This window comes from Balaenoptera borealis, assembly GCF_965194805.1.
Source record: "Balaenoptera borealis genome assembly, chromosome: 6".
Lineage (NCBI taxonomy): Eukaryota > Metazoa > Chordata > Mammalia > Artiodactyla > Balaenopteridae > Balaenoptera > Balaenoptera borealis.
In genome coordinates, this window is record NC_138863.1 from 86,512,824 (window position 1) to 86,524,328 (window position 11,505).

At 39.7% G+C, this 11,505-nt stretch overlaps 1 protein-coding gene across 1 annotated transcript in view; it reads left to right on the forward strand.

The window, feature by feature from the left end:
• The window catches only part of GTDC1 (glycosyltransferase like domain containing 1), a 384,238-nt gene extending 373,274 nt beyond the window's left edge, over positions 1-10,964 (forward strand). Inside the window, exon 14 of the mRNA XM_082395817.1 lies at positions 10,612-10,964. Within this exon, the coding sequence (XP_082251943.1) occupies positions 10,612-10,666 (55 nt within the window). The 3' untranslated portion in view covers positions 10,667-10,964. The remainder of the gene's footprint in view (positions 1-10,611) is intronic.
• Positions 10,965-11,505: the final 541 nt, after the last annotated feature.

The following is an 11,505-nucleotide window of genomic DNA, read 5'->3' on the forward strand; positions in this document are numbered from 1 at the left end:
TGTTCTAATTTCATACTTTTACATGTACCTGTCCAATTTTCCCAGCACCACTTATTGAAGAGTCTGTCTTTTCTCCACTGTATATGCTTGCCTCCTTTATCAAAGATAAGGTGACCATATGTGTGTGGGTTTATCTCTGGGCTTTCTATCCTGTTCCATTGATCTATATTTCTGTTTTTGTGCCAGTACCAAACTGTCTTGATTACTGAAGCTTTGTAATATAGTCTGAAGTCAGGGAGCCTGATTCCCCCAACTCCATTTTTCGTTCTCAAGATTGCTTTGGCTATTCGGGGTCTTTTGTGTTTCCATACAAATTGTGAAATTTTTTGTTCTAGTTCTGTGAAAAATGCCAGTGGTAGTTTGATAGGGATTGCATTGAATCTGTAGATTGCTTTGGGTAGTAGAGTCATTTTCACAATGTTGATTCTTCCAATCCAGGAACATGGTATATCTCTCCATCTATTTGTATCATCTTTAATTTCTTTCATCAGGGTCTTATAATTTTCTGCATACAGGTCTTTTGTCTCCTTAGGTAGGTTTATTCCTAGATATTTTATTCTTTTTGTTGCAATGGTAAATGGGAGTGTTTTCTTAATTTCACTTTCAGATTTTTCGTCATTAGTGTATAGAAATGCAAGAGATTTCTGTGCATTAATTTTGTATCCTGCTACTTTACCAAATTCATTGATTAGCTCTAGGAGTTTTCTGGTAGCATCTTTAGGATTCTGTATGTATAGTATCATGTCATCTGCAAATAGTGACAGCTTTACTTCTTCTTTTCCGATTTGGATTCCTTTTATTTCTTTGTCTTCTCTGATTGCTGTGGCTAACACTTCCAAAACTATGTTGAATAACAGTGGTGAGAGTGGGCAACCTTGTCTTGTTCCTGATCTTAGTGGAAATGGTTTCAGTTTTTCACCATTGAGGACAATGTTGGCTGTGGGTTTGTCATATATGGCCTTTATTATGTTGAGGAAAGTTCCCTCTATGCCTATTTTCTGCAGGGCTTTTATCATAAATGGGTGTTGAATTTTGTTGAAAGCTTTCTCTGCATCTATTGAGATGATCATATGGTTTTTCTCCTTCAATTTGTTAATATGGTGTATCACATTGATTGATTTGCGTATATTGAAGAATCCTTGCATTCCTGGGATAAACCCCACTTGATCATGGTGTATGATCCTTTTAATGTGCTGTTGGATTCTGTTTGCTAGTATTTTGTTGAGGATTTTTGCATCTATGTTCATCAGTGATATTGGCCTGTAGTTTTCTTTCTTTGTGACGTCTTTGTCTGGTTTTGGTATCAGGGTGATGGTGGCCTCGTAGAATGAGTTTGGGAGTGTTCCTCCCTCTGCAATATTTTGGAAGAGTTTGAGAAGGATAGGTGTTAGCTCTTCTCTAAATGTTTGATAGAATTCACCTGTGAAGCCATCTGGTCCTGGGCTTTTGTTTGTTGGAAGGTTTTTAATCACAGTTTCAATTTCAGTGCTTGTGATTGGTCTGTTCATATTTTCTATTTCTTCCTGGTTCAGTCTCGGCAGTTTGTGCATTTCTAAGAATCTGTCCATTTCTTCCAAGTTGTCCATTTTATTGGCATAGAGTTGCTTGTAGTAATCTCTCATGATCTTTTGTATTTCTGCAGTGTCAGTGGTTACTTCTCCTTTTTCATTTCTAATTCTATTGATCTGAGTCTTCTCCCTTTTTCTCTTGATGAGTCTGGCTAATGGTTTATCAATTTTGTTTATCTTCTCAAAGAACCAGCTTTTAGTTTCATTGATTTTTGCTATTGTTTCCTTCATTTCTTTTTCATTTATTTCTGACCTGATCTTTATCATTTCTTTCCTTCTGCTGGCTTTGGGGTTTTTTTGTTCTTCTTTCTCTAATTGCTTTAGGTGCAAGGTTAGGTTGTTTATTCGAGATGTTTCCTGTTTCTTGAGGTAGGCTTGTATTGCTATAAACTTCCCTCTTAGCACTGCTTTTGCTGCGTCCCATAGGTTTTGGGTCGTCATATCTCCATTGTCATTTGTTTCTAGGTATTTTTTGATTTCCCCTTTGATTTCTTCAGTAATCACTTCGTTATTAAGTAATGTATTTTGTAGCCTCCATGTGTTTGTATTTTTTACAGATCTTTTCCTGTAATTGATATCTAGTCTCATAGCGTTGTGGTCGGAAAAGATACTTGATACGATTTCAATTTTCGTAAATTTACCAAGGCTTGATTTGTGACCCAAGATATGATCTATCCTGGAGAATGTTCCATGAGCACTTGAGAAAAATGTGTACTCTGTTGTTTTTGGGTGGAATGTCCTATAAATATCAATTAAGTCCATATTGTTTAATGTATCATTTAAAGCTTATGTTTCCTTATTTATTTTCATTTTGGATGATCTGTCCGTTGGTGAAAGTGGGGTGTTAAAGTCCCCTACTATGATTGTGTTGCTGTCGATTTCCCCTTTTATGGCTGTTAGTATTTGCCTTATGTATTGAGGTGCTCCTATGTTGGGTGCATAAATATTTACAATTGTTATACCTTCCTCTTGGATCGATCCCTTTGATCATTATATAGTGTCCTTCTTTGTCTCTTGTAATAGTCTTTATTTTAAAGTCTATTTTGTCTGATATGAGAATTGCTACTCCAGCTTTCTTTTGATTTCCATTTGCATGGAATATCTTTTTCCATCCCCTCACTTTCAGTCTGTATGTGTCTCTAGGTCTGAAGTGGGTCTCTTGTAGACAGCATATATATGGGTCTTGGTTTTGTATTCATTCAGCCAGCCTGTGTCTTTTGGTGGGAGCATTTAATCCATTTACATTCAAGGTAATTGTCGATATGTATGTTCCTATTCCCATTTTCTTAAATGTTTTGGGTTTGTTATTGTAGGTGTTTTCCTTCTCTTGTGTTTCTTGCCTAGAGAAGTTCCTTTAGCATTTGTTGTAAAGCTGGTTTGGTGGTGCTGAACTCTCTCAGCTTTTGCTTGTCTGTAAAGGTTTTAATTTCTCCATCGAATCTGAATGAGATCCTTGCTGGGTAGAGTAATCTTGGTTGTAGGTTTTTCTCCTTCATCACTTTAAGTATATCCTGCCACTCCCTTCTGGCTTGCAGAGTTTCTGCTGAAAGATCAGATGTTAACCTTATGGGGATTCCCTTGTGAGTTATTTGTTGTTTTTCCCTTGCTGCCTTTAATATGTTTTCCTTATATTTAATTTTTGACAGTTTGATTAATATGTGTCTTGGCGTGTTTCTCCTTGGGTTTATCCTGTATGTGACTCTCTGTGCTTCCAGGACTTGATTAACTATTTCCTTTCCCATATTAGGGAAGTTTTCAACTATAATCTCTTCAAATATTTTCTCAGTCCCTTTCTTTTTCTCTTCTTCTTCTGGGACCCCTATAATTCGAATGTTGGTGCGTTTAATGTTGTCCCAGAGGTCTCTGAGACTGTCCTCAGTTCTTTTCATTCTTTTTTCTTTATCCTGCTCTGTAGTAGTTATTTCCACCATTTTATCTTCCAGGTCACTTATCCTTTCTTCTGCCTCAGTTATTCTGCTATTGATCCCATCTAGGGTATTTTTAATTTCATTTATTGTGTTTTTCATCATTGCTTGGTTCCTCTTTAGTTCTTCTACGTCCTTGTTAAATGTTTCTTGCATTTTGTCTATTCTATTTCCAAGATTTTGGATCATCCTTACTATCATTATTCTGAATTCTTTTTCAGGTAGACTACCTATTTCCTCTTCATTTGTTAAGTCTGGTGTGTTTTGACCCTGCTCCTTCATCTGCTGTGTGTTTTTCTGTCCTCTCATTTTGCTTATCTTACTGTGTTTGGGGTCTCCTTTTCACAGGCTGCAGGTTTGTAGTTCCCGTTGTTTTTGGTATCTGTCCCCAGTGGCTAAGGTTGGTTCAGTGGGTTGTGTAGGCTTCCTGGTGGAGGGATCTAGTGCCTGAGCTCTGGTGGATGAGGCTGGATCTTGTCTTTCTGGTGGGCACGTCCACGTCTGGTGGTGTATTTTGGGGTGTCTGTGGCCTTATTATGATTTTAGGCAGCCTCTCTGCTAATGGATGGGGCTGTGTTCCTGTCTTGCTAGTTGTTTGGCATAGGGTGTTCAGCACTGTAGCTTGCTGGTCGTTGAGTGAAGCTGGGTCTTGATGTTGAGATGGAGATCTCTGAGAGATTTTTGCCGTTTGGTATTACGTGGAGCTGGGAGGTCTCTTGTGGACCAGTGTCCTGAAGTTGGCTCTCCCACCTCAGAGGCACGGCCCTGATGCCTGGCTGGAGCACCAAGACCCTTTGGTCCACACGGCTCAGAGTAAAAGGGAGAAAAAATAGAAAGAAAGAAAGAAAGAGGCTATAATATAGTGAAGTAAAATAAAGCTATTGTAAAGCAAAGCTATACAGACAAAATCTCACCCAGAAGCATATGCATATACACTCACAAAAAAAAGGAAAAGGGGAAAAATTAATATATCCTGCTCCCAAAGTCCACCTCCTGAATTTGGGATGATTCGTTGTCTATTCAGGTATTCAACAGATGCAGGCACATCAAGTTGTTTGTGGAGTTTTAATCCGCTGCTCCTGAGGCTGCTGGGAGAGATTTCCCCTTCTCTTCCCTGTTCGCACAGCTCCTGGGGTTCAGCTTTGGATTTGGACCTGCCTCTGCGTGTAGGTCGCCTGAGGGCGTCTGTTCCCCGCCCAGACAGGACGGGGTTAAAGGAGCAGCTGCTTCGGGGGCTCTGGCTCACCCAGGCCGCGGGGAGGGAGGGGTACAGAGGAGGCGGGGCGAGCCTGCGGCGGCAGAGGCCGGCGTGACGTTGCAGCAGCCTGAGGCGCGCAGTGCGTTCTCCCGGGGGATGTTGTCCCTGGATCACGGGACCCTGGCAGTGGCGGGCTGCACGGGCTCCCGGGAGGGGCGGTGTGGAGAGTGACCTGTGCTCGCACACAGGCTTCTTGGAGGCGGCAGCAGCAGCCTTAGCGTCTCATGCCCGTCTCTGGGGTCCGTGCTGATCGCCGTGGCTCGCGCCCTTCTCTGGAGTTCGTTTAGGTGGCGCTCTGGATCCCCTCTCCTTGCGCGCAGCGAAACAAAGAGGCAAGAAAAAGTCTCTTGCCTCTTCGGCAGCTGCAGACCTTTTCCCGGTCTCCCTCCCAGCCAGCTGTGGTGCGCCAACCCCTTCAGGCTGTGTTCACGCCACCAGCCCCAGTCCTCTCCCTGCGATCCGACCGAAGCCGGAGCCTCAGCTCCCAGCCCCGCCCGCCCCGGCGGGGGAGCAGACAAGCCTCTCGGGCTGGTGAGTGCTGCTCGGCGCCGAGCCTCCGTGTGGGAACCTCTCCGCTTTGCCCTCCGCACCCCTGTGGCTGTGCTCTCCTCCGTGGCTCCGAAGCTTCCCCCCTCTGCCACCTGTAGTCTCCACACGCGAAGGGGCTTCCTAGTGCGTGGAAATCTTTCCTCCTTCACAGCTCCCTCCCACTGGTGCAGGTGCCGTCCCTATTCTTTTGTCTCTGTTATTTCTTTTTTCTTTTGCCCTACCCAAGTACGGGGGGAGTTTCTTGCCTTTTTGGAGGTCGGACGTTTTCTGCCAGCGTTCAGTGGGTGTTCTGTAGGAGCAGTTCCACGTGTAGATGTATTTCTACTGTATCTGTGGGAAGGAAGGTGATCTCCGCGTCTTACTCTTCCGCCATCTTCTCTCCTCCCTCTAATTTTTTTATAATTAATTTTTATTGGAGTATAGTTGCTTTACAATGTTGTGTTAGTTTCTACTGTACAGCAAAGTGAATCAGCTACACGTATATATATATATCCCCTCTTTTTTTGGATTTCCTTCCCATTTAGGTCACCACTGAGCAATGAGTAGAGTTCCCTGAGCTATGCAGTAGGTTCTCATTAGTTATCTATTTTATACATAGTATCAGTAGTGTATATATGTCAATCCCAATCTCCCAGTTCATCCCACCCCCCTTTTCCCCTTGGTTTGTTTGTTCTCTACCTTTGTGTCTCTATTTCTGTTTTGCAGATAAGATCATCTATACCATTTTTCTAGATTCCACATATATGCGTTAATATATGATATTTGTTTTTCTCTTTCTGACTTACTTCACTCTGTATGACAGTCTCTGGGTCCATCCACGTCTCTACAAATGACGCAGTTATTTAGACTGCAACGTGAGAGATCTCAAGCTTGAATCACCCATGTAAGCTGCTCCTGAATCTTGACCCACAAAAACTTTGTGATATAATAAATATCTATTATTGTTTGAAGCTGCTAAGTTTTGGGGTAATTTGTTATGCAGTGATAGATAAATAGAACAGAGGCCATTTGGGGAGATAACCCAAGGGCCCTGTTTATGGTTGTTTTTGCTAGTGAATGTCATGCAGTGTAGTACCTGACTCATAGTTCAATAACATCATAAAAGAAAGAGGGTCACGATATTATAGTTACTGAATAGACTTCCCATTGCATAGCTTCTTGGAATGGGGGTAGGAAAAACATAGCGAGTGACAGGAAGTATGATACAGTGAAAGTGGGATTCTGAGTGCAGAAGAAGCATGATCTCCATGCAAAAAAAGACCACTCAGGATTTTGGCTGGCATGACAGGATTGCTGGCAACCCTGACTAGTACAGTAGAAGTCAGAAGTGAAAAGCTTCTTGAAGGCTATAAAGGTTATATCAAAGACTTCCTGTTTGTGCACATGTCCTTTCCTTCTAATATCGAAATTAATTAAACTGATCTGCAGAAAAACTGATTTGCTCTTCAAAGAAACTACTGGTTGCTGCTCGGTGACTTGTGTTCTGCTAGGCTGGCTACCCATGGATTCTGGGTTGATTTGTTCTTGTATCTGCTCAGTATATTTATTCTTCCTACATATCAAAGATAAACCTAAGCTTTTTTCTAAGTATTTTAAAGAAATACTGATTTAAAATCAGAAAAGAGCAGCAGAGTTAAATATGCATCCATAAAACAAACTCTTAGAACTTCAGAAGTAATTATATAACTAAAATCACTATCCCTGTGTTTTATGGCTCACAACATTTTCCTATATCTTTGAAATTTTAGAGAGGACATCCAAGAGAATGAACTTGAACCATATTTTATTAATACACTTTTGGTGTAATACTTCCATACATCAGTATTTTTTCAATATATAATTGTGGAATGGAAAAAAATAAGAAAAATTACAGAGTTGAAGTGGTTTTTAGTTGGAATATTTTAGAAGAGTGATTTGTGATCAAACGCAGTATTATAAGTAAGATACAAATATCTTTATGTGTATATAAAGTTCATATGTATTATTTTAAAATGAGCTAAGTTTGAAAGGAAGATAGAGACAGGGCTTGAGTAAGAATAGACAGGATAAGAGAGAGTATTCTAGGAGGAGAAATAGTAGATGAGGTGTTTGGAAAGGCAGACAGACAGAATAAGACACATACAAATGTCAGCAAGTAGGGTTCTTTGACTGTAGCAATGAGTGTGTGTTGAAAATCCCCTCTTGCCCATATGCCTTCTCGCACCTCAACCTGTCATGTCAAATTCCCTCCCCACAATCAGGGTACATACATTCTCTTAGATGTTTCCCTGGTTCCTGGGATGAAGCAATAAAAGGCTTCCACTCTCCCTCAAAATATGTTGCTTCCATTCCATAGATAAACCACTTGTATTAATGTTGGCAGACAAGCTCCGAAAAGGTAAGTGTGAACTGAAATGAGAGTGAGCTGAAGCAAAGCTCTCTGGGCACAGGGAGGTGCACTTGGAAAGGATAGTGTTTTATCAGTGTGGGTGGGGCCAGTCAAAGGAAGGAAGACTTGGAGCAGGAGAAAGTCACACAAATGGCACATGTATTCCACACAAAGTTTCTGTATTTTCAAATCAAAGGACTGTCTTTCAATATTGGAAGACTGAAAATCATGGTTGTCACACATTGCTCTTGTTAGATGTATATTTGGTTCGGTATCTTCCAATAAGGACAAGTAAACAGCAGAGTTAAATGTGCATCCTGTTTTAAATGGGAAAAGCAATGTATTCTCTTTGAAGAAAATGTGGAAATACAGAAAAGTACAGAGAAGAAAGAAGAAGGAGAAGGAGTGGGGGGGTGGGTGGAGGGGGAGGAGGAGGAGAAGAAGAAACCACTGCTCAAGAAAACCACACTATTTACTTGGTATATTTTCTTCTCCCAGCCTACCTCCCCCCACCCCTCCTTTTTCTCTGCGCATAGTGCTTTAAATACACACACAGTGCAATTTTGTATTTTTCTTTTTAAAATAAAATTTACAAGTATTTTATTTATTAATTCTTTTGGTAAATATCACAAGAAGTGGCTAAGCCATCTTTCATCATGTGTCAAAATGAAAATGTAGCAATTGGTTTCTTAACCATCCCTCTCTTTTTGGATATTTAGGTTGATTTGATATTCACTGTTATAAATAATGTTGTGATAAACTTCTTTGTGTGCTAAGTTATTTCTGGATTTAGGAATTTCTTAAAGGATAGATTCCTGGAAATTTGATTACTTCATCAAAGGATAGTAATAGCAAGTATGTTACTCTTTATGATTATATGGACATTGGCTTGATTCTTTGATGATGAATCTATTAAAATTAATAGGTTCTAATCAAAATCCAAAATCATATGTAAGACATGGTCCATTTAGACTTGGGCTTCTCTCCAGACTTCAGAACTTGGTGTCTCTACTATGATTGTTCTCCTGTGTCTTGAATGCGGCATGGTTGCAAACACTGAATTGTAGCTAAATGTACATAATTCTTACCTGAATGCTTTCTCACCCAAGGAATGGGAGGGGGAAGAGTAAAACAACTTTGAAAACAATACCCAAGATCATCAATCAACCTTCTTTGCCAAATAGCTTGAAAATTTGTGTAAATACAGTAATACTTAAAGCATAGAATCCTCTTTCTACTTTATTCAACTGTTTTAAAAATACATACTTATTGGATTATGCCCTCCTTATAAAACTCCACTGAAATGACCCCTACACAGAATGTTTAGATACAGAATTAAAAAGCTTTATGAACAAAGAAATGTTACTGTTGTGATATTGCTTACCTATTTTTCTCCTATAGAAACTCACCTTTTGTAAATAAACTATGCTGGTATTTTTATTCATTATACTGTTTCAGACCGTTTGCTTTTCACTAACCTTTTATTACCGTGTAAATATTTTTCTATGTTGTTATGAGTGCATCCTCCTATTAGGTTCAAATTCTGTAGTGTCATAATCACACAAAAGGCTGAAGTACTGATTATGCCTCAGATAATGTAGTTGTTAATGATCAACTTAATGCTAAAAGCCATTACTGCTCATTGACATAATTCTGAGAACATTATACTGTAGAAGTGCACCTTTTGTGTGGAAACAGAATGACAAAATTGAAATGTTAAAAGTTGAGTGTCTGAATAATAGCCTGTGAAATCATTTAGACAAGACCATTGTTGCCTCTATTGTTCAAAGACTAGAGAGTGACAGGATGAGACAAAAAAGGAGAAACACCACAAGGGCTCCACTTGCAGGTCTGAAGGAAGATGGAAAGTAAAGAAGATCTCTGTTTGTGGGTTTCCCTCTCTTCCTGGAGGGTCTTCGCCTAACAAGCACCCCTCCTCTGGCCACTTGCCAAAAGGGGAAGCCTGCCTCATTTCTGATTGGCAGGAGTCGAGCCAGGCAGAAGTTGCTGCAAGTGCCTGGCAAGGATTTTTCCAATACAACATTGCCTGAGAGTGACCAGAACAAGTCACCCACGGTTTCCTCCTTGCTGCCCACTCAAGGGTTTTTGGTCATGAAGCATTTGAAAGCTAGAAGGATGCTTTAGGAAGTCACCTTCCCAAACAATCTGCCAGCTCACTTGAGTACTTTGCATCTTGGTGTCCGTTTTCTGTGGTATCCTTGGTCTATTTTTGATCTGGGAGTTGGGGGCAAGTCAAGAGTTTAGAGAGAGAGAAGGTGTGTGTATTTGGCGGTGCGGGGGAGAGATACATATGAGCCCCCAGGCTTGTTTGATGGAGCCAATGGGACCTAAAACAGAGGTGTAATTCCCTGCTGAATCATCTCGTTTCACTCTTCCATTTGCAAAGACTTCATTCTTTACACTGACGGACCACTTAATAATATCCATGTTGGGTTGGTCACAACAGTACCCAGGTGAACAAATATGAATGGGTTACAACTCATTAATCATTGTTACTAGAAAAATCCAAAGCTTATGATCTGCTTAGAGTGAGTGACAGTTATCTTCATGCAATATTAATGTTACTGTAAACGTTCTATGTTCCAGGGACACATTCTAAATGCTTTAGATATATTAACAGGGAGACTTTGCTAAAAGTAGGCACATGCAGTAGAAATGCACACTGGTGTCAGACTGTCAGAGAGGAAGAAATAATAATTGTATTATCACAAGGGATACAAACTGATGTTCATAATGTACTCCAATTTTAAAGAAAAGATCAAATCATGCTTGCAACTGCTGTTTAAGAAAGCAGAGAAATCTTATATAGTTTTAAAATAGTTCTATAAAAATTGATTATTTAAAATATTTTATTTATGTTGAATTTATTTATTTGTTTGTTTGTTTGTTTATTTATTGGCTGCACGGCATGTGGTAACCTAGTCCCCTGACCAGGGATCGAGCCTGCGCCCCCTGCACTGGAAGTGGGGAGTCTTAACCACTGGACCGCCAAGGAAGTCCTACATTGAATTTTTAAAGTAAGCTTTTTCAAAGAATAGTTTTAGATTACATAAAAACTGCAGATAACACAGAAATTTCCCATATACGTCACACCCAGGTTTCCCTGTTATTAACACCTTACACTAACATGGCATATTTATTTTAGTTAATGAAACAATATTGATACATTATTGTTAATTACTGTCCATAGTTTATTCAGATTTCCTCAGCTTTTTCCTAATGTCCTGTTTCTCTGGAACCCATCCAGGATAGCACATTATTTTTAGTTGTCATGTCTTCTTAGGTTCCTCTTGGCTGTTACAGTTTTTCAGATTTTTCCTTGTTTCTGATGACCTTGACAGTTTTAAGTAGCATTGGTCAGGTATTTTGCAGAATGTTCCTCAATGGGGATTTGATGGATGCTTTTCTCCATTGCAAACTTACTATTTTTTCCATTGTAGTCAGTAATATTTTGAGACTATGCAAATACTTTTTAAAGGATTATTTTGGAGTGCCCCCTTTTCTCATCGTTTGGTAGGTCCAGATCAATCTCATCTAAAAATTGGTCCAATAAGTTAATTCCTTAAAAACAGATCGATATTTGAGATTTTCTCCAACAAGTATTGGTCTGCTGATACTTAATAGGTTTATAAGAAATATTGATGAAAGATAGGGCATTGTATTTAATTAAATCAAACAATGTGGGAAAATAATAGTTTGACAACGGGAACAAGAACTTCTATAAACTGTATTTGGGATAAGTAATAATAGCAAAGCCAGAAGACAATGGAGCTTAACACATGTTGATACTGGTATCTATCAATTCTGGTGAATTTA